The sequence below is a fragment of the Stegostoma tigrinum genome, chromosome 7 (assembly GCF_030684315.1).
Source record: "Stegostoma tigrinum isolate sSteTig4 chromosome 7, sSteTig4.hap1, whole genome shotgun sequence".
In the NCBI taxonomy this organism is placed as follows: domain Eukaryota; kingdom Metazoa; phylum Chordata; class Chondrichthyes; order Orectolobiformes; family Stegostomatidae; genus Stegostoma; species Stegostoma tigrinum.
This window is the reverse complement of record NC_081360.1, coordinates 69,355,074-69,378,693: the sequence shown is the minus strand read 5'-3', so window position 1 is coordinate 69,378,693 and position 23,620 is coordinate 69,355,074. Positions and strand designations below refer to the sequence as shown.

Below are 23,620 nucleotides of genomic sequence, written 5' to 3'. Positions count from 1 at the left end.
ACCTCAGTGATACCTCTTAAAAAATGTCATAAATAGCTTACAAGCCCAAAAGTGCACATTACTTTAATTTAAACACAAAATAAAGAAGAAACTGACTTCCTTTGAGTTTGATTTCTTACCAATCTTAATATCTTTAAATTGCTGAAGAAATTGGTTTATTGCCATTTTTGCTTGGAAAATGATGGAAAGATGAATTTCAAATAACTTGAATAAATTCCACATAAGTATCACTCCATTAGTTATGAAAATCAAATTTTAAATGAATATTTAATTATAAAACTGAGTTAATGTCATAAATCTGCATGAATATTATCTGATCCAAAGTAACAAACATATGTGCCTGGTCAAAAAAGTGTTGCAGATCAGTGATTCGGATACAAGTAAAATGATAACACTTCAGGTACTTGTTTTGTGTTCTGAAACTATTCCATCAAATGGGGTGCTTATATTTATGATGAACAGTTATTCATAATCAGGAAAAATGTTGCCTGATGAGGTTAACTTCAAACTGCAAGAAAAATTCCTCAGATGTGTTGTGTGTTTGTCTTTAGGAACCATTAAATAATTAGAGAATAGTTTCTAGGAAAAGAGGAATAGGCTAACAGTTAATTTTGAGTGATGGGTGGGGAGCAGGATAGAGCCTACATTGCTTTTTGAAAGATGACCCACGGAATTTAATTCCAATCAGGCACTTAATCTGAGCATAGCTGGGCCTCCCATCTGACTAAGACCTCAGTAAAGCAGAATTATTTCTCTTGAGAGATTCTGGCTAATCAGATACCACCAGCTGGCCAGTACCCACAGAGCCACCAGTAACAGGCAGTACTACTATGGAGCCTACCATGAGGACTGCTGATGGATTCCCAGAAAGAGAAACACATGGATTCAGGTAGGGCCCCTCCCTTCCTGATTTTGGGTTTCTTGATTGCTACAGAATAAACAAGGGACCATCCCTCAGGATGCTACTGAGAAACTATTAGATAGTCTACGGAGATGGTGAGCAAAGACCTAAGTGTGGAGAAAGGCGACCTTCCAGTTACAAAATGGGGTAGCAGGGTGGTGGGATGCCTACACTGCATCCTCCAGCCCAATATCATAAAACCACTCAGACTCCCACTCCCCACCTACCCTGACCCCAGGTGTGTGACTTGAAAGGAAACTTGCCTGTGGTAGTGTTTCCATTTATTTGCTGTCCTGGTTTTTGAAATGGTAGGGGTCATGGATATAATAGGTGGTTTTGAAGGGGACTTGATGTGCTGTTGTAGACCATCTTGCCGATGGTGCTGTAGCAATGCTGGAGTGTGATGGAGGGTGAGAATATAGAAAATGGCAATTGGAGTTCCATTGCCTGAGATAATGTTGAGCTTCTTGAGTATTGTTGCACCCAATGTTTTAGAATAGTAGATGAAAAGGATAGAATTGTGCATGAAAATAAGCACTTGACTTGGTATGAAGTTGACACAGAGTGTCATGAGAGGCTGTTGGGATTTGATAGAGGGCAGTTGATTGCTTGCATTGGCTTGGATATATATGGCGAGAACATAAGTGTTTTGGGGTGTGAGGGGTGAGTCCTGAAATGATGTTCTGTGTTTCTCTCCTGTTGAGGAGGCAGATCCTTAGGATCTAGTCAGCTAACTGTTTTAGTGATGGTTGAATGCCTTTGAGAGTAGTAAGGTATCCTTTGGGATTGGGAAAAGGTAACCTTTCATATATTAAAAAAATGTATAAATTCACTGGGAATGGCAAAGTTGTCTGGAGACTATCCAAAGCATTGTGCAGTTTGAAGAAAATGCTGCTGGTGAACTTGAGAGTGTTTTATTTTAATGTGAGGATTTTTTTAACGTGGTTTTTTTTAATGTAACGGGATGTGAGTGACACTGGCTGGGCTAGTGATTATTGTATTTCCCTGTTTGCCTTTGAGAAGCTGGTGATGAGCTGCCTTCTTGAACTGCTGCATTCTATTTGGTGTAGATAAATCCACAATACTTCTAGGGAGGGAGTTCCAAGATTTTGATTCAGTGACATGAAGGAGACAGTGATATAGTTCTACATCAGGATGGTGAGTGGCTTTAAGGGAAATTGTGGGTATGATTTTTTTTGGGAAGGACTAGCTAAATTCAGTGGTCAGTATCCCCGTTGGTCACAGGGGAGACCAGGGCTCAATCCCCTGCCAGGGAGCAGCCAAACATGGGCTGCACCATGGCTCAGTGGCTAGCACTCATAGCAACTGTCTATGTGGAGTTTGCACATTCTTCCCATGTCTGTGTGCCGATGCTTCAGTTTCCTCCTGCAGTCCAAAGATGTGCAAGCTTGGTGAGTTAGCCGTGCTAAATTGCTTTAAGTGTTCAGGGTTGTGTAGATTAGGTGGGTTATATGGGATAGGTCTGAGTGGGATGCTCTGAGTGTTGGTGTGGACTTGTTGGGCTGAAGGGCTTGTTTCCACACTGTAGGGATTCTATGATTCTATGAAGAACCGTGGTTACTTTCTGCAGTGTCTCTTGTAGCTGATACACGCTGCTGCTTCTGAATATTGGTGATGGACAGACTGAGACCAAATCCATAAACATTCAGTCAAGTGCCCTGGATCGAGATGTTTAAGCACTGTTGGAACTGCACTCATCCAGGCGATTGAGGAATGTTCTGTCACACTCCTGACTGAAGTTGTCAATTATTGTTACGTGAGAGCTGCTTCCTGCTCTGCCTCAATTTGAACGTTAGTGGGAGGATGTCAGGAGTGGTTCTGGTGATTGATTTAAGGGAAGGCTGACAGGTTATTATGGGCAGATACCTCCATCAGTTGCTGCTTTCCCATTTTCAGTCCTCTCATTGCACCCAGATCTTCCAGCCCAGATGCTTCTTTAGGCCCTGATCTTTTCACACAACATCCATCCAGAAGTAACGAATTTCCATTGGGATGAAAGTGATGTAGTTCAGCATGAATTCATTGCTGGTTTCACAGAAGTGAAATAAATAATGACACTGGTGAAGATATGGCATTGTAAAATAATCAAATTAAAATTTCAAAATTTCACAAATATGAACATTACAATGAAAGTTGATGAACTTCTGTACAATTCCTATTAATAAGAAACAAAACTTACAAGCTGACCTATTTCAATTGATATGTCCTCATTTAATAAATACCCCAGAGAAACTGAAACATTTCATTTCACAGGACAACTGTCCTTTCTAAATTTAAATTATGAGATCAAAGTTGCAGACAACTGTTATCTGGATGATAATCACCAAGCTGAAGCTTCCACACAGTCCCCAGACTTGGCTTTCAATTGTTTTTATTTTTAACCAGAATTAACTGGTTTCTCTCACCCAGACATTCTGTCTTTAACTCAACCACAGAAAACTGACTGTTGCCCTCTAGTTCTCTAACATGAGCAGGAGAAGAAAGGTTTACATGTTCCCAAAATGATACCCACAATACCCTGCATGTTCATTTCTCATCTCTGTACATAATCGGAGTACTGATCAGATATTCAGGGCAACAATGCCACCTCTAATATGTTGGCCAATGTCCTGCTGTAGAATAAGGAACAAAGAAAGTTATAATAGCATAAGAAAACCCCTGAAGCCTGCTCTACCATTCAATAGGTTCATGGATGATCTACTATTCTCCATGTCCACTTTCCTGCCCTTTCCCCATAATTGATTCCCTTACAGATAGACAAGGACTCAGTCCCCATAGCTCTCTGTGATAAGAAGTTCCAAAAACACTTAAATTTCTGAGGGAAGAAATTCCTCCTTGTCTCAGTCTTAAATTGGCACCCCTTTGTTCTTTTGTCCTGTATTGCTCCCCTTAACTTGTTCAAAGCCTACTGCAATCGTTAAAATAATTTGACACGATATCATACCTTGACAAAATGCAGTAAGATACATTCTGTACTTCCCAAATCAAGTCTGACAAGTCAGAGAAGAAGCATCCAGAAAGAATTCTGTTGCATCTTTGTCAAGGTTAAGTAGTGACTTTGAGAGCTGCTTGTTCAGAGATGTGACAATGATGATCAGGGACTTAACTGTCCCCCACAGAGGCCCAGCAGTCCATTTTATTTGCAATGTTGACGGCTTCAAGAGAGGCTATATAAAACTACTCAACACACCTACTAGTGTAAAACTGTACTCCTAACATTTGTCAGGTATAGCTCGTCAGTAGTTAATATCAACATTAGCCTAACGTAAGTGGCTACTTTGAAAGTTGTTACAAGATCTGCAAACAATGTGTAGTTAAGGCTGAAATGTTAGATGATCGTCAGCAATATTAGAAACACAAAATCATGTTTTAGTCATTAAAAGTAAGAGGTAGCTCAATAACTCTTGCATGTTGTTGCTACTGCCATACTATTAAAGCAAAGATCTCAAATCTATGACCTTCATCACACAAGTTGAAATTTATGTCACTTAGCAATCCTTTGGATTCACAGAGAGTTACTTCCAGAGAATAAATACACTAACTCCTGTATTTAGTACACTGACAGAACATGATATGGGATAAAACTAAACTGAAACCTGAAAGAAATCATTAATTCCCAGACTCTGACATTTGGAGGTCATCAGTGTCTATGCTGCCCTACACCACAAACCTAATCCTCTCTCCTCTATCAATTTCTGACCATATCCAATATGATGTTGCTGTATGTCCAGATATTTCTAGGCACAAACATTAATTTAACACAGTATGACATACCTTTTTTTGAGTTTTGACATTTCGATATCATTTGGTATCTCATGACTGTGCTTACAATTAGTTATGTGTCCTGGAGAATAAAAAGCTAGCACCTGAGCAAATCTTCATAATATATCATGTTAAGAAAAACACATTACTCGGCCTAATTCTAGGCATCATCCCAAGAACTGATAAGCATGATGGTACTTTTTGTTTCAACAGATGCATTTCCATTTTGCTGTTAATCAGGACACTTTTCCCCATTGTTAATTGGCAGAAGAATAGAGGAAATACATGGATTTAAAAGCATCAACACAACCAGTCTCAAATATGTTAGTGTCAGGTCGTTTCATATGTGAACATCCAAATGTTGTGACCTAAATCAAAACAACTGCACTAATGTTCACTTTTGGATAGTTGATGTAAGATCATATGTACCATCCTGAAGACAAGGTATCAACCTGGTGAAGCCACCAAACAGGATTACTTGCACGCCAAACAGCAAAAAACAGCAAGTCACAGACACAGCTAAGCGATTCCACAACCAACAGATCAGATCTAAGTTCTGCAGTCCTGCCACATCTGGTCATGAATGACGGTGGACAATTAGACAACTCACTGAGGGAGGAGGTTCCACAAATATCCCCATCCACAACGAAGGAAGATCCCAGCACATAGTTGAAAAAATAAGGCTGAAGCATTCCCAGCAATCTACAGCTGTAAGTGCCAAGTGTATGATCCATCTCTGCCTCCTCCAGTGGTCCCCAGCATTACAGATACCAGTCTTCAGCCAATATGATTCACTCCACATGGTAGCAAGAAATGGTTGGAGACACTGGATACTGCAAAGGCTACTGCCCCTGACAACATTCCAGCAATAGTACTGAAGACCTGTGCTCCAGAACTTGCTGCTCCCTTAGCCAAGTCATTCCAGTACAGTTACAACACTGATATCTACCCAACAATGTGGAAAATTGCCCAAGTATGTCCTGTATACAAAAAGCAGGACAAATCCAACCCGGCTAATTACCGCCCCATCAGTCTACTATTGATCATCAGTAAAGTGATGGAAGTGTCATCAACAGTACTATCAAGCAGCACCTGCGCAGAAGTTACAGGAACAGCAGATGCTGGAGAATCTGAGATAACAAGGTGTGAAGCTGGATGAACACAGGAGGCCAAGCAGCATCTTAGGAGCAGGAAGGCTGACATTTAGGGCCTAGATCCTTTGTCAGAAATGGGGGAGGGGAAGGGAGTTCTGAAATAAATAGGGAGAGAGGGGAAGGCGGATAGAAGATGGATAGATGAGAAAATAGGTGGAGAGCAGACAGACAAGTCAAAGAGGCGGGGATGGACCCAGTAAAGGTGAGTGTATGTGGGGAGGTAGGGAGGTGATAGGTCAGTCCAGGGAGGATGGACAGTGAGAGGAAGAACATGTTAGGCGGGGACGAGCTGGGTTGGTTTTGGGACGCAGTGGGGGGAGGGGAGATTTTGAAGCTGGTGAAGCCCACATTGATACCATTGGGCTGCAGGGTTCCCAAGCGGAATATGAGGTACTGGCCCTGCAATCTTCGGGTGGCATCATTGTGGTACTGCAGGAGCCCCAAGATGGACATGTTGTCTGAGGAATGGGAGGGGGAGTTGAAATGGTTCTCAGCTGGGATGTTCAGTTGTTTATTGTAAACCGAGCATAGGTGTTCTGCAAAGTGGTGACCAAGCCTATGCTTGGTTTCCCTGATGTAGAGGAGGCCACAACGGGTACAGCAAATGCAGTATACCTCTTTAACAGATGTGCAGGTGAACATCTGCTTGATGTGAAAATTCTTCTTGGGTCCAGGGATGGGGTTGAGGGAGGAGGTGTGTGGGCAGGTATAACATTTCCTATGGTTGCAGGAAAAAGTGCTGGGTGTGTGATTGGCACTGCATCCACAAGCATCCACTCCTTCCACTACTAATGCTCAAGAGCAGCAGTGTGTACTATCTACAAGATGCACTGCAGAAATTCAATCCACAGCAGGCGGACTTCAGTGGTTCAAGAAGGCAGCTCACCACCACCTTCTCAAGGACAACTCGGGATGGGCAAGAAATGTGGCCAGCCAGCGATGCCCACATCCCACAAATAATTAGAACAAAAAACCCAGTCATGTGAATGATGAATTATGTCAATTTTCATTGCCTCAATTTGGTACCTCATGTTTTTGAATTTGTGCATTTAAGAGTGGCTTTTCCAGTTGTTTTTATTGCTACAGGAAACTTCCATGAAGGAAAAAGGTGTCCCTTTTGGTCCTGCAGTCCATAACTCAAGCATAAATTTTACCCAGTAGCTGCATTGGATCGTATTTCTTATATGGCACCTTGGCCATTTCTAATCAACCTACTAGCTCGTCTTAACTGCAATGGAAGCCTTAAGAAACACAAATTGCACTGAAACACTGCAGAAATTTAACATGAATATAGTAATGGCTAATATGCATGTATATGATACAGAGCCTGTCATAGGTTAGTACATCTGTTTCTTCATCATGGCATTAAAAGGAAGTGTTGAATAAAAATGGAATAAATAGAAAAAATGCTAACACTAATCTTATAACTTTCTCCAAATTAATATTTGGGGAGATAGTTAAACATAGCATCACCTATTAGGTGGCAAAAAAAGCCATTCGTAGGCTATTTCACACCAGGTTGCCACTCCAAATTTAATGCGTGAAAAGAATCTAGACATTGTCTACATAAAGTGTTACACTAATTTGCAGAGAGAAGACATGAACTAAATTAAATTTGAGCAATTTTGTCTGTCCAAGTGTAAATGTCTTCAGAACTGGAATGCTTATTTTTAACCCTAACACAGTTCTACCTGTTTTAAGAATATAACAATAAAAATATCAGTTAATAACATTGTGAATCTGTCTACTGAAAGAAACCTTCACCTTTCAGAAAAAAGACTACACAGCCCTATGGGCTCTGATTGCACAGGAAGATGCATTCAATGGTGCCTACACTCTCCTAAATGCTAGATTTTACAGTTAATAAACATGTGGAAAATAGAAACCGCCCTTCTGCAGCAAGAATATTTAACATGGAACCTTCAACACAGGAGTTAATAAGGGAAGAGAAAATTACCAAAAGAATGCAATACAGAAAGGCACAAGAAAAAAAGTAGGGGATCAAAATAAAAGTTAATAACAAACGCATTAACATCTCCTAGGATATAAACTTAAAATTTATGGGCGTTACGATCTTACTTTCAGGCAGTGGCTATTAAAACTCTTCATGCAGCAAGTATTACTGGAGTGAAAAACTCAATTTTCCAACTCGCTGTTTCTTAACTAATTACTGGCAGTATGTTAAGTCATCCAGCAACATGTTAGTTGAAAACATATTTAATTCATACTTTGGGGTGTATTAAAATATGTCTTGTGTTATATTTATGCTGTGTGCTGATTGTAGAGAACAGATAATATTTAATCTTATTTTAAAATTATGCATGCACAATAATGCCTTATGTACACAGTGTATTGGTAAGAGAATGAGTATTTTTGGAATTTATGTATTCAAAAATGCATTATTCTCCTCTGTATAAAGTTCCTTTGTTAACAAGAGGAGCCATTATTCTCATAAATTTTCATGATACATTTTTTGGCAGATTTTTGGTGCAATCGTTTGGCCTGATCATATATCAGATTTCTTAAATACCAGTTGGTTCAACTAGACGACCCAGTAATCTAGGTGCAATTTGGAAGTGCAACTTGATTGCCTAATTTCAAATCATAGCTGAGGGTTGATTTCGTTGTCAAAACTATGAGATCCTCCACTGGAAAACATCTTTCCTTCTCTCATTAAGTTGCTGTAGCCTTACATTGCAACATTAAAAAAAGTGCATCTCATTCAGAAATTTGTTTCTAATGCACCCTTCCAATCAATCAGTTTGGATAAGCACCTCAAGTTCAGTTCCCTCCAAATCTATTGATACGTTCACTACTTGATAGGTTGGAATATTTTTTGTTCAAGCAGGGAAGGCTGAGGAGGGTGGGTCCCTGATTGAGGTGTGTAAATTATGAGGGGAATAGAAAGGGTAGATAGTGAGAAAGATTTCCATATACTGCAGGGTCTGCAACGAGAAAAAAAGTCCATCTCATCGTTGAAAGCTAGAGTTGTCCTACCATCCACTGTATTTCATGGACAGAGTTCCAAATTTCAAACAGTTATAATGTAATAAAAAAAGCTTCCTGATTTTGTTTGTGCATGGCCTTTCTCCATTTTAAGATCTTGTCCCTTCATTCCTGATTCCTATCGAGTAGAAAAATAATTACTCTCTATGAACATGATCAAGTACAATAGAGTTCTGCAACATGGAATGAGGCCTTTCAGCCCGTTGTGTTCGTCCTGTTTACCGAATACCAGCTGTACTAATCCTGTTTTCCAGCACATGGCTTTTAGTCATGTCTAATAGACATATTTCATACTGTTTATTTGAATACTTCTTAACAAAAAGCTCACTGTTCTCATATTAACCACCCTTTGCAGGCAGTTAGTTCTAGATATTCATCACCCTCTGGGTAGAAACATTTCTCCTGAAATTCCCCTCTAAACATCCTTCCCCCTCACCTTAATTCTATGCCCCTGGTTACTGACCCTGAACTAAGTAGAAATGTTTCTCATTATCTACCCTACCTACTCTTGTTTTAATTTAAACACCTCATTCTGGTCGCCCCTCAGCCTTCTCTGCTCAAAGGAAAACACTTCACACTATCTAGCCTGTCTTCATAGCTGACAAGCTCCAATTCAGGCAACATCCTGAAGAAGCTCCTCTGCACCCCCTGAAAATCACTAACATCCTTTCTGCAGTGTGGTTAATGGAAATGCATACAGTGCCCCAGCTGTAGCTTAGCTAATGCAGCTCAACTAAAACCACCCTGGGCTTGTACACTATGCATCAACTAATGAAGGCAAGTGTCTGGGAAGGTGATAGCCTAAGGGTATTATCATTGGACTATTAATCTAGAGATCCAGGCAATGTTCTGGGGATCGGAGTTTGAATCCTGCCATGGCAGATGGTGAAATTTGAATCTAATAAAAATATGAAATTGAGTCTAACATTAATCATGAAAGCTTTGTTGACAGGTAATACACATCTGGTTCATTAATGTCCTTTAAGGAAGGAAACTGCAGTCGTTAACTGTTCTGGCCTACATGTTACTCTAAACCCACAACAATGTGGTTAACTCTGAACTGTGCTTGGGCAAGTACAGATAGGCAATAAATGCTGGCTTTGCTAATGATGCCCGCATCTCATGAGTTTAGCAATACCTTTTTAACCACCTTATCCCCTTGCCCTGCTGCCTTCAAAGAACTGTTGACATGCCTATTAGGATTCCTCTGTACTTACTAAGATTCTACCATTTATTGTGTGCTCACTTGCCTTGTTGGTTCCCTTAAATGCTTCATATCATGGTTTTCAGGATTAAATTGATTTGCCACTACTGAGCCCATTTGACCAGCTCATCTAAATTATGCTTTAGTCCATTTACCACAGCAGCAAATTTTGTCACCTAAGTGGTTACTGATCATCCTCCAACAATCATTAAGATCATTTAATGTTCACTACAAATAGATAGAGACCTAGAATCAAATCTTGTGATGTGCCACTGGATATGGGCTTCCACTCATGAACTAAGCTTTGACCATCACTCTACCACCTCCTGCTAACCCAATTTTGGATTCAACTCTTAGCCCTAACCCTAACCTACAGTTAGTAAATTTGCAGACTTCACCAAAATTAGCGGTGTGGTGGCCAGCAAAGAAGGTTACCTCAGAATAAAACAGGACCTTGATCAGATGGGCCGAGGGGCATTAGATGGAGGTTAATCTAGATAAATGTGAGGTGCTACATTTTGGTAGGGAAAATCAGGGCAAGACTCAAAAAACTTAATGGGAAGTTCCTGGGGAGTGTTGCTAAACAAAGAGACTTTGGAGTGCAGGTTCATATTTCCTTGAATTGGAATTCCAGGTAGGCAGGATAGTGAAGAAGGCAGGTGGAACAGTCTTAAAGACAAAAGATTTGAAAAAGAACCTAGGGTAGAAAAAGGAGTGAGGGTTGAAATAATAAGCTGCAGGCTGCTTGGAATCATATTTTTGACTAAATAGGAACAGCAGAAGTAGAAAATAAAAGTGTCACCCTATTTATTTTGTCTCACTAGCATAGAGGAAATGTACTGTGAATAGTCTGATGGTACTATGGCTTTAAGAGGTGTAGTTTGTCCTTATTTGTTTGAAAAGAGGTTTTGAGCCAGAAGTGCAGAGCTCTCTCTTCCAAGCCAATAAAATAAACAGCTGGTGAGCCTTTGTTTTTTTTTAAGTCAGAACAATAGAAGCACCATGAATGAATAGATTGAGGATCACACAGAACCAGGGTTTTAGTTCAGCTTTCAGCAGTTTTTGGGGTTTTGAAGTTGGTTATGGAAACTGCCATACCTGTCTACTATAATATTCTCTCAGTGTTCTTTTCTCATGGACTGAAGAAATATTACATGTGAGACAATCTATTTTACTGAATTTGCCTTTGCCAAGGGTGTGTTTATAGGTTGCTCCGATATTGGAAATGTTGGCATTTAGTAGTTAGATTATGTGTTATTCTGTTACATTATCCATTAGAGTTAGTTATATCAATTCTTTTTTTCTTTTGTTTGTATTTTAACTGTAAAGTAAGAATAAAGCATGTTTTTCTTAAAGCCAAGTAGTCAAGCCAATTAAGTTACACCTGGAACATAGCACCTTGTACTTGCCTTTACATAAGATAAAAGTTAGGGTCTAGATTAACTCCTTAATTATATTTGAAGCTGCTTTGGACTGGTCCATAACAACTCATAGAATCCATTCATAGAGTACCTACAGTGTGGAAACAGGCCCTTCAGCCCAACAATTCCACACTGACTCTCAAGTTAAGTAGAATCTTGCACAACATTAGAAAAATATGAAAGTTGCATTTTTAAGGAGGATTGCTTTTTATGTGGACTACACCATTTTAAATACTCACAATAATGACTGAAAGTTACATCTTTGAACTAATTGCATAGATCCTTCTAGTTCTCCTAGATTCCTAAATGTTAATCACTGGAAGCAAGGATTTGATTTACTCAAAAGAATACCAGGCCACTATCAAAATTTATATCATTTAGAATAGTTTGAAAAAAAATGCAGATATAAATCGAATACATGCTTACATATATTAGAGATAATGTAAAATATTATTCCAGATGTAGCAACAGAGGAAATCCATCAAAATTACATACTGTGTTTACTTTGTCTGTTCTATTTTATAAGTTATGGAAATGTAACTTATTGCCATGATATTTATTTTACTTCAGATGATACGTCAAAAACAGCAGATGCTCGACTAACCTTGGATGACCTGTTCAAAATCGACTTCAAAATACATGACCCAGAAGTGAAATGGATCAAAGGTATATACAAAAAGTGGTAACTCTTAATGTTTCCATTTTTATGCAATTTGTAAAACTGTTTTTTCACTGTTCAAATTTATGAAATACCCATTATGTTTCTTAACATATTTAAGAACAGATTATGGAAATGGATATATAAGGTTTGGTTTTATTCAGATCAAATTTCTGTGCTAGTATCTCAATTTGCACGTTTGAAAGAACCACGTCAGTAGATACATTGCACAATGTATCTGAAAGAACAATGTTAGAATACTTTTACATGTAGGCTATCTTGTTACAGGACAGAGAAAGGATTTGTAATCAAGCTTGATCATACACGCATTGGCAATTATTATGTTTATTTTAGTGTTTGTATTCTCGCTTCTAAATCATACGTTGAGTTCAAATCCCATTCAGAAATTTCATCACATTATTATACCAAAGCCGTTAACAAATTCTGCACTGTCAGCAGTTCTGTATTTCCGGTAAGATGTCGAATGAGATCCCATGTCCCTCTGAAATGGGCTTATAAGATGCTGCAGTACACATCATAGAACCACATAAAATTTCCCATTGGAAGATCTGAAGAACGGTCACTGGACTCAAAATGTTAATTCTGTTTTCTCTCCACTAATGCTGCTAGACCTGCTGGATGAACACAGCAGGCCGAGCAGCATCTTAGGAGCACATAAGCTGATGTTTCGGGCATCGATGCTTCATCTTTTTAAAAACATTTTTGCTTATTTCAGATCTCCAGCATTCACAGTTCTTTGTTTTATTTATGAGGTTTCCCATGGTGCATTCACTGACACTTATTGCTCAGCAAACATCACCAAAACAGCTGCCCAGTTACTGCAATTCGTAAAACCTTATAATGTTCATTGTGAGGTGCTATGCTTCCCTCCATGACCCAAATGACTATACTCAGAAAGTACTTCATTAGCTGTGAAGAGTTTTAGAGTGTCTGAAGTTTCAAGAAAATAAACCAAGCCAGTCTTGTTCCTTATTTGATCCAAAAAACCCTAGTCTGTTTAAGAACAAGAAGAAAGAGCAAAGAAAATTACAGCACAGGAACAGGCCCTTCGGCCCTCCAAGCTTGCGCTGATCCAGATCCTCTATCTAAACCAGTTGCCTATTTTCCAAGGATCTGTACCCCTCTGCTCCCTGCCCATTCATGTATCTGTCTAGATACATCTTAAATGATGCTATTGTGCCCGCCTCTACCACCTCCGCTGGAAACGCGTTCCAGGCACTGAACACCCTCTGTGTAAAGAACGTTCCACGCATATCACCCTTAAACTTTTCCTCCCTCATCTTGAAATTGTGACTCCTTGTAAGTGAGTCCCCCACTCTGGGGGGAAAAAAGCTTCTTGCTATCCACCCTGTCTATACCTCTCATGATTTTGTAGACCTCAGTCAGGTTCCCCCCTCCCACCCCGACCCCCAACCTCCGTCTTTCTAATGTAAATAATCCTAAACTACTCAACCTCTCTTCATAGCTAGCACCCTCCATACCAGGCGACATCCTGGTGAACCACCTCTGCACCTTCTCCAAAGCGTCCACATCCTTTTGATAATGTGGCGGCCAGACCTGTACACAGTATTCCATATGTGGTCGAGCCAAAGTCCTATACAACTGTAACATGACCTGCCAACTCTTGTACTCAATACCCTGTCCAATGAATGAAAGCGTGCAGTATGCTTTCTTCACCACTCTATCGACCTGTATTGTAACCTTCAGGGTACAATAATCTGAACACACAGATCTCTCTGTGCATCAGTTAAGATAAATCTCCATTCCATACACAAATAATGTGCTGAGAAACTATAGCGAAGTTTGAAAGAGTCACAGTCGGTTGTTTGTCCTTGTTAAAAAAAAACAAAAATGAAATAATTGGAGGATCTGAAGATTCTCTTTGATATTTTGTTAAGGGCACTGCTCAATGTTTGTACATTTTAGTATCAGGTACATGTGTTGTTATTGTAATTTTTCCAGTGTGCATTGATGGTAGTCCTTCCAGCTGACAATTCCATCTGATCAAGTGCACTTGACTCTTATTTTTGTAAGCTTCTCAACATTTTGAAACTTGAAGATAAGTGACAATTTAATGCACATTGTCTGTAATAGCCTATTGATTGCTTCTCATCCAAAACGTTTCAGTTCAATGGTTGCAAAACTCAGCCTCTGCAGTAAGCTCATTGAATATTGCAAGCCCATTTTAGGCTTATCATCACGCATCAATGGATAAAAGGATTTCTGTAAGTCTGAGAACATTGTGACTAGACTGACTTCTCATTTGTATTATGACTGCAGTAACTTTGAATCCGGACAGTATGAGTTTGGTCATGAGCTGGTCTTCTGCACTCATGCCAAACCAATAGTTTCTCTTTATGTTCAGAGAGAATGGGAACTGCAGATGCTGGAGAATCCAAGATAACAAAGTGTGGAGCTGGATGAACACAGCAGGCCATGCAGCATCTTAGGAGCACAAAAGAAGCATCTTAGGAGCTCCACACTTCATTATCTCAGTTTCTCTATGTTTGCTTTTCAATAACAAGACCTTGTTATTGAAGCTTTTTAAAGTTTATGGCTGGACAAAGTCCTTTGTATTAAGAAATCTTTTCCAATTACTGGTATGTATAATAGTTCAAAGCCTTCAAACTCATTATCCTAGATAACAAAGTGTGGAGCTGGATGAACACAGCAGGCCAAGGAGCATCTCAGGAGCACACAAGCTGACGTTTTGGGCCTAGACGCGTCATCAGAGAGGGGCATGGGGACAGGGTTCTGGAATAAATAGGGAGAGAGGGGGAGGCGGACCGAAGATGGAGAGTAAAGAAGATAGGTGGAGAGGAGAGTATAGGTTGGGAGGTAGGGAGGGGATAGGCCAGTCCAGGGAAGACGGACAGGTCAAGGAGGTGGGATGAGGTTAGTTTGGTAGGAAATGGAGGTGCGACTTGAGATGGGAGGAAGGGATGGGAGAGGGGAAGAACAGGTTAGGGAGGCAGAGACAGGCTGGGCTGGTTTTGGGATGCAGTGGGGGGAGGGGATGAGCTGGGCTGGTTGTATGATGCAGTGGGGGGAGGGGACGAACTGTGTTGGTTGTGGGATGCGGTAGGGGAAGGGTAGATTTTGAAGCTGATGAAATCTACGTTGATACCATGGGGCTGCAGAGTTCACAAGCGGAATATGAGTTGCTATTCCTGCAACCTTCGGGTGGCATCCTTGTGGCACTGCAGGAGGCCCATGATGGACATGTCATCTGAAGAATGGGAGGGGGAGTGGAAATGGTTCGCGACTGGAAGGTGTAGTTGTTTATTGCGAACCGAGCTGAGGTATTCCGCAAAGCGGTCCCCAAGCCTCCGCTTGGTTTCCCCAATGTAGAGGAAGCCACCCCGGGTACAATGGATACAGTATACCACATTGGTGGATGTGCAGGTGAACCTCTGCTTAATGTGGAAAGTCATCTTGGGGCCTGCGATAGGGGTGAGGGAGGAGGTGTGGGGTCAAGTGTAGCATTTCCTGCGGTTGCAGGGGAAGGTGCCGGGTGTGGTGGGGTTGGAGGGCAGTGTGGAGCGAACAAGGGAGTCATGGAGAGAGTGGTCTCTCCGGAAAGCAGACAAGGGTGGGGATGGAAAAACGTCTTGTGTGGTGGGGTCGGATTGTAGATGGCGGAAGTGTAGGAGGATGATGCGTTGTATCCGGAGGTTGGTGGGGTGGTGTGTGAGAATGAGGGGGATCCTCTTTGGGCAGTTGTGGTGGGGGCGGGGTGTGAGGGATGTGTTGCGGGAAATGCAGGAGACACGGTCAAGGGCGTTCTCGACCACTGCGGTCCTTGAAGAACTTGGACATCTGGGATGTGCGGGAGTGGAATGCCTCATCATGGGAGCAGATGCGGTGGAGGCGGAGGAATTGGGAATAGGGGATGGAATTTTTGCAGGAGGGTGGGTGGGAGGAGGTGTATTCTAGGTAGCTATGGGAATCGGTGGGCTTGAAATGGACATCAGTAACAAGCTGGTTGCCTGAGATGGAGACTGAGAGGTCCAGGAATGTGAGGGATGTATTGGAGATGGCCCAGGTGAACTTGAGGTTGGGGTGGAAGCTGTTGGTGAAGTGGATGAACTGTTCGAGCTCGTCTGGGGAGCAAGAGGCGGCGCTGATAGTCATCAATGTAACGGAGGAAGAGGTGGGGTTTGGGGCCTGTGTAGGTGCGGATGAGGGACTGTTCCATGTAACCTACAAAGAGGCAGGCATAGCTGGGGCCCATAGGGTGCCCATGGTCACCCCCTTTGTCTGTTGGAAGTGGGAGGAATTGAAGGAGAAGTTGTTGAGGGTGAGGACGAGTTCGGCTAGGTGGATGAGGGTGTCGGTGGAGGGGGACTGGTCGGGCCTGCGGGACAGGAAGAAGCGGAGGGCCTTGTGGCCATATGCATGAGGAATACAGGTGTATAGGGACTGGACGTCCATGATGAAAATGAGGTGTTGGGGGCCAGGGAATTGGAAGTCCTGGAGGAGGTGGAGGGCGTGAGTGGTGTCACAGACATAGGTAGGGAGTTCCTGGACCAAAGGGGCGAAAATGGAGTCCAGATAGGTGGAGATGAGTTCGGTGGGGCAGGAACAGGCTGAGACAATGGGTCGACCAGGGCAGTCAGGTTTGTGGATTTTGGGAAGGAGATAGAAACGGGCCGTGCGGGGTTGGGGAAGAATAAGGTTGGAGGCTGTGGGTGGGAGGTCCCCTGAGGTGATGAGGTCATGAATGGTGTTGGAGATGATGGTTTCATGCTCGGGTGTGGGGTCATGATCAAAGGGGCGCTAGGAGGATGTGTTGGAGAGTTGGCATTTTGCCTCGGCAATGTAGAGGTCAGTGTGCCATACTACCACTGTGCCACCTTTGTCTGCGGGTTTGATGGTGAGGTTGGGGTTGGGGCGGAGGGCTGCCCGTTCTGCAGGGGAGGGGTTGGAGTGTATGAGAGGGGTGGAGAGGTTGAGGCGGTTAATGTCTCGATGGCAGTTGGAGATGAAGAGGTCGAGGGAGGGTAGGAGGCCTGGGGGTGGTGTCCAGGAGGAGGACTTGTCTTAGAGGGTGAAGGGGTCAGTGGAGAGAGGGTTAGTCTCCCGGTTGAAGGAGTAAACGTGGAGGTGAAGGCGGCGGAAAAACTGCTCTATGCCCACGCGTGACTGGTATTCGTTGATGTTTGGTTGTAGGGGGACAAAGGTGAGCCCCTTGCTTAGATCTGACCGTTCGTCCTCAGTCAATGGGAGGTCTGCAGGGATGGTGAAGATTCAGCAGGGCTCAGTGTGGCTGTGTACTCTGTGGTTGCTGGCTGTGGAGGTTGTGGGCGGAGCAATTAGGTCGTCAACCGTGGGTGGGGTTCCGTCGGCTTTTGCCGTGGGCGGGGTATTCTTCAGATGACATGTCCGTCATGGGCCTCCTGCAGTGCCACAAGGATGTCACCCACAGGTTGCAGGAACAGCAACTCATATTCCGCTTGGGAACCCTGCAGCCCAATGGTATCAATGTGGACTTCACCAGCTTCAAAATCTCCCCTTCCCCCACTGCATTACACAACCAGCCCAGCTCATCCCCTCCCCCCACTGCATCCCAAAACCAGCCCAGCCTGTCTCTGCCTCCCTAACCTGTTCTTCCCCTCTCCCATCCCTTCCTCCCATCTCAAGCCGCACCTCCATTTCCTACCTACTAACCTCATCCCACCTCCTTGACCTGTCTGTCTTCCCTGGACTGACCTATCCCCTCCCTACCTCCCCACCTATACTCTCCTCTGCACCTATCCTCTTTTCTCTCCATCTTCAGTCCGCCTCCCCTTCTCTCCCTATTTATTCCAGAACCCTCTCCCCATGCCCCTCTCTGATGAAGGGTCTAGGCCCGAAACGTCAGCTTTTGTGCTCCTGAGATGCTGCTTGGCCTGCTGTGTTCATCCAGCTTCACACTTTGTTATCTTGGATTCTCCAGCATCTGCAGTTCCCATTATCTCTGGTACAAACTCATTATCCTGTGAGTTTTTGTTAAATTCAGCATTATCTGAGGGAATTGGAGGATTTGTATCAACGTAACAAGAACCAAATAACAGTCCAGTTGACACAGTGAACAGTAAAGTGTCTTTTGCACCTATAATAATCAGTGTGGTTGCTGTACTAGAACAGCTTGACTATGGGTGCAGTGTGTTCTGGAGTACATGTCTTCAGGACAATTGGGAGAATGTTGTCAGGGACCATAGCCATTACAGTATCCAATACATTTTAGATAACACATGGAGTAAATTGGATTTTTTAAAGACTGGCAGCAGTGATGCTGGGAATGTCTGGAAGAGACCAAGATGAATCATCCACATCACATTTCTGGCTGAAAATTGTTATAAGCATTTCAGCTTTCCCTTTTACATTGGGGTGCTCAGCTTGCTGGATGTTAATTGTAGGGATATTTGTGGAGCCATCAGTACCAATGAATTGTTTAATTTTCCACCACTATTCATGACTGGAAATGACATGACTGCAGAGCTTGTATTTGATCCATTTATGGTAGAATTGCTTCACACTGTCTATCACTTGATGTTTATGCAGCCTGGCATGCAATTGGTTCTATTTTAGGGCTTTATCAAGTTGACACCTCATTTTAGGTGTGACTTGTGCTGCATCTGACATGCCATCCTATACTCTTCATTGAATTCGGTTTGATCACTTCACTTGTTCATTATAGAATGATTGATATGCCAAGTTGTATGGGAGTACCATTCTCCAGTAGTTGATAGCCCAGTACCTTATGAATGTCCACTATTGAGTTACTAGAGCTGTTCAAAGTCTATCCTATTTAAAAGAGTGGTAGTGCTACACAACACAATGTAGGATATTCTCAATCACTTTCTGCTGTTTCTCCCAATACAGTTCTCCAGTTTGCATCATCTGAGAGCCCCACACTTACTTTAGCTGTTTTCTTTTTACATGCCCGTAGAAACTTTTACTGTTGCTAACAAGGCCAGCATTCATTTCCCATCTCTAATTATACTTGAACTTCATTCATTGCTCAGCACTTTTGGATGGCAGTTAATAATCACCACAATGCTATGAGTTTGGAGATACAGGTAAACCTCAAGTGGGGTAAGGATAGCACATTTCTGCAGTCCCAAAGATATTTATGAAACAGTTATTTTACTGTGATAATCACTGACAATTGTCACAGTCACTGTTACTAAGACTAACTTTATATTCCAGCTTCATTCATTGAATTTAAATTACACCAGCTACCATGATAGGACTTGAACCATTTTCCCCAGAGCATTAGACTGGGTATCTGGATTACAAGCCCAGTCACACTACCACATTGCCAAATATTTTCTAATCAACCTGTTCAGAGATGTTATTTGACTTGAAACTGGGCCTCCTGGCTCAGAAGCTGGGACACCAACTGCGTCACAAAAGCCCCCAGAGATATTAAGTGAACCAGATGGGACTTCCAAACAATCAACAAATGGTTGCAGTCATCAGAGATAACAAGGCGTAGAAACGGATGGACAGGGCAGGCCAAGCAGCATCAGAGGAGCAGGAAAGCTGACGTTTTGGGCCTACACCACCTGAAGTGTCAGCTTTCCTGCTCCTCTGATGCTGCTTGGTCTGCTGTGTTCATCCAGCTCTCCACCTTGTTATCTCAAATTCTCCAGTATCTGCAGTTCCTACTATCTCTGAAACAATTTTAACCCTGGTTGCAGTCATCAGTTACTTTCAGATTTGCAATGGAGGAGTTTGAACCTGGGTATCAGGATTACTAGTGGCAACATGTTTATAACCATTGCTTCCTACCAGCTGCTTACCACTGTGTTACTATCTCCAGCTAATTGCTTCCTGTTGAAGTATCAAGAATGAAGTTTAAAAGTTGATTATTCTCTAATGAGCGTTTATTCTTTGTAAAGCCGTAACTTTACAAAAATATTAAGTACATTAAAATTACTTATGAATATCATTTTAATCAAAGTTATTTATGAGAATGAATAACAAATGACCAATTGACAGAGTTACTTATTAAAATGTGTGACCAAAGTTACGTAGATAATTCAATTCAGCATTAAAAAATAATCAGTATTAATTCTAGCAATGATCGATGTCTGCTGTTTCTCTAAGAATACTTCTTTAAACAGCTGATTTAACAGGTGTTAACTTCAACTAAATATGATTTATTCATAAATTATCATGAGAAGATTTGTAGCTCAGGTTGAGTTTCTGGATGTGAGTTTGCTCGCTGAGCTGGTAGGTTCATTTTCAGATGTTTCGTCACTTTTTTTTAAATTCGAAAAAATAGACTTTATTCGTAAGATGTACAAAAAATGAAACATATTTACACGCCTACCCAGTCATGCAAGCCGCTCCGGGTTACTCAGGGGGTACATACACCAACTAAAGGGAAAAAACAAAGAAGGGAAAAAAAACAAAGCAAAGAAAATACCCCAGCAGTCGTCACCCCGCACAGTCCCCGTTGGCCCCCTGACCAGTTGGGGAAGGCGCCAGCTGGGCCCAGTTACCAGACAGGGTTCTTTTTACTATTCTGGACAAGGGGTTTCATACGGTGGTCTTTCCCCACCGCGCTTTGGCGGCGGCTGCCCCAAGCTTTAGCGCGTCCCTCAACACGTAGCCCTGGACCTTGGAGTGCGCCAGTCTGCAACACTCGGTCGGGGTCAGTTCTTTCAGCTGGCAGACCAGCAAGTTGCGGGCAGACCAAAGAGCGTCTTTCACCGCATTGATGGTCCTCCAGGCGCAGTTGATGTTGGTCTCGGTGTGCATCCCCGGAAACAGTCCGTAGAGCACGGAGTCCCGCGTCATGGAGCTGCTCGGGACGAACCTCGACAAATACCACTGCATCCCCTTCCAGACCTCCTGCGCATAGGCACACTCCAGAAGGAGGTGATCAACAGTCTCGTCCCCCCCGCAGCCACCTCGAGGGCAGCGTGCGGTGGCGCAGAGATTCCGGGCATGCATAAAGGATCTCACTGGCAGAGCCCCTCTCACCGCCAGCCAAGCAATGTTCTTGTGCTTGTTTGAAAGTTCTGGCGATGAGGCATTCTGCCAAACGACTTTGGCAGTCTGCGTGGGGAACCACACGACGGGATCCACCCTCTCCTTTTCCCGAAGGGTCCCGAAGATACTACGTGCTGACCGCTGCCTAACGGCCTTGTGGTCAAAGGTGTTTCCTTTCAAAAATTTCTCCAGGAAGGACAGGTGGTACGGAACGGTCCAACTACTCGTAGCGTTCCGCGGCAACGAGGCCAGGCCCATCCTTCGCAACACCAGGGACAGTTAGAGCCTCAGTAAGTAGTGACACTTGGTGTTTGCGTACTGAGGATCTACGCACAGCTTGATGCAGCCGCACACAAAGGTAGCCGTCAGGGCGAGGGTGGCGTTCGGTACGCCCTTTCCCCCATTTTCCAGGTCTTTGTACATGGTGTCCCTGCGGACCCGGTCCATCCTTGACCCCCAAATGAAGTGGAAGACGGCCCGGTTGACCGCAGCGGCGCAGGTCCAGGGAATAGGCCAGGCCTGCGCCACATACAACAGTACCGAAAGCCCCTCGCACCTGACAACCAGGTTCTTACCCGCGATGGAGAGGGACCGGAGCGTCCACCTGCCCAGCTTCTGCTTCAATTTGGTGATACGTTCCTCCCAAGTCTTAGTACATGCCCCAGCTCCACCAAACCAAACACTCAGCACCTTCAGGTAGTCTGTCCTGACGGTGAAGGGGATGAAGGAGCGGTCGTCCCAGTTCCCGAAGAACATGACCTCGCTCTTACCCCTATTGACTTTGGCACCCGAGGCCAGTTCAAACTGGCCACAGATGTCCAATAGTCTACTCAGCGACCAACGATCAGTGCAGAAGACGGCGACATCGTCCATGTACAGGGAGGTCTTGACCTGAAGGCCTCCGCTGCCTGGGATAGTCACGCCCTTCAGGCTCACGTCCTTCCTGATGGAGGCGGTGAAGGGCTCCACACAGCACACGAACAAGGCAGGAGAGAGCGGGCAGCCCTGCCTGACTCCAGATCTAACAGGAAAACTGTCCGATTCCCACCCGTTGATCGAGACTGCGCTAACGATGTTGGCGTAGAGCAGCCGGATCCAATTGCGGATGCCCTCCCCGAACCCCAATTTGGAGAGGACGTCCCTCATGTAAGCATGAGAGACCCTGTTGAAGGCCTTCTCCTGGTCCAGGCTGACAAGGCAGGTGTCCACCCGCCTGCCCTGTACGTAGGCGATCGTTTCCCTGATGAGCGCGAGGCTCTCAGTGAACTTCCTGCCCGGCACAGCACAGATTTGGCCAGGGTGAATCACTGACTCCAGGACAGTCCTGACCCGGTTGGCTATGACCTCGGCCAGGATTTTGTAGTCCACGTTCATTAGTGAAATGGGACGCCAATTCTTAATTTCTTCCCTCTCCCCCTTCCTCTTGTAAATGAGGGTGATGATGCCCTTCCTCATGGACTTGCACATTTCCCCTGCCCGAAGCGCACTATCGTACACCTCCAGCAGGTCCTGGCCGACCAGGCCCCACAGAGCGGAATACAGTTCGGCCGGTAAGCCGTCGCTTCCGGGAGTACTATTCCTCTCTAAGGACTTGAGGGCTCTGGTCAGCTCGTCCAGGGATATCGGCCGGTCCAGCCACTCCCTCGTGCCGTCGTCTAAGACCTCCGTGATAGACGACAGGAACGACTCGGAGGCCATGCTGTCCGTGGGCTTCGTGTCGTACAGTCCGGCATAGAAGGATCTGCTGATCCTCAAAATGTCGGGCCGAGACGACGTCACCGAGCCGTCATCCTCCTTCAGCCGGCTAAGCACAGAGCTCTCTTTGTGCACCTTCTGAAAGAAGAAACGCGAGCACGTCTCGTCCTGCTCCATGGAGCGGACCCTGGACTGGAAGATTATCCGGGAGGCCTCCGCGGCGAAGAGCGAGGCTTGCTGGCCCCTCACCTCGCGGAGGTCCTCCATGACGTCGACCACCATCAGCTGCAGAAGGAGCAGGTTCTGCACCCTTTTCTGGAGTCGCGACAGCTTTCCCCGCCTCTCTCTCGCCTTTTGAACACCCTTGAGGACAAAGAACCAGCTATGCCTGCCTCTTTGTAGGTTACGTGGAACAGTCCCTCTTCCGCACCTGCACAGGCCCCAAACCCCACCTCTTCCTCCGGTACATTGATGACTGTATCGGCGCCGCCTCTTGCTCCCCAGCGGAGCTCGAACAGTTCATCCACTTCACCAACACCTTCCACCCCAACCTTCAGTTCACCTGGGCCATCTCCAGCACATCCCTCACCTTCCTGGACCTCTCAGTCTCCATCTCAGGCAACCAGCTTGTAACTGATGTCCATTTCAAGCCCACCGACTCCCACAGCTACCTAGAATACACCTCCTCCCACCCACCCTCCTGCAAAAATTCCATCCCCTATTCCCAATTCCTCCGCCTCTGCCGCATCTGCTCCCACGACAAGACATTCCACTCCCGCACATCCCAGA

At 44.0% G+C, this 23,620-nt stretch overlaps 1 protein-coding gene across 2 annotated transcripts in view; it reads left to right on the top strand.

Moving 5' to 3' along the window:
- Positions 1–23,620, top strand: part of LOC125453891 (inactive dipeptidyl peptidase 10-like) — a 1,598,661-nt gene that overhangs the window by 908,085 nt on the left and 666,956 nt on the right. For both annotated transcript variants that reach the window (XM_048534000.1, XM_048534001.2), the window contains exon 3: positions 12,040–12,135. In XM_048534000.1, the coding sequence (XP_048389957.1) occupies positions 12,040–12,135 (96 nt within the window). The remainder of the gene's footprint in view (positions 1–12,039; positions 12,136–23,620) is intronic.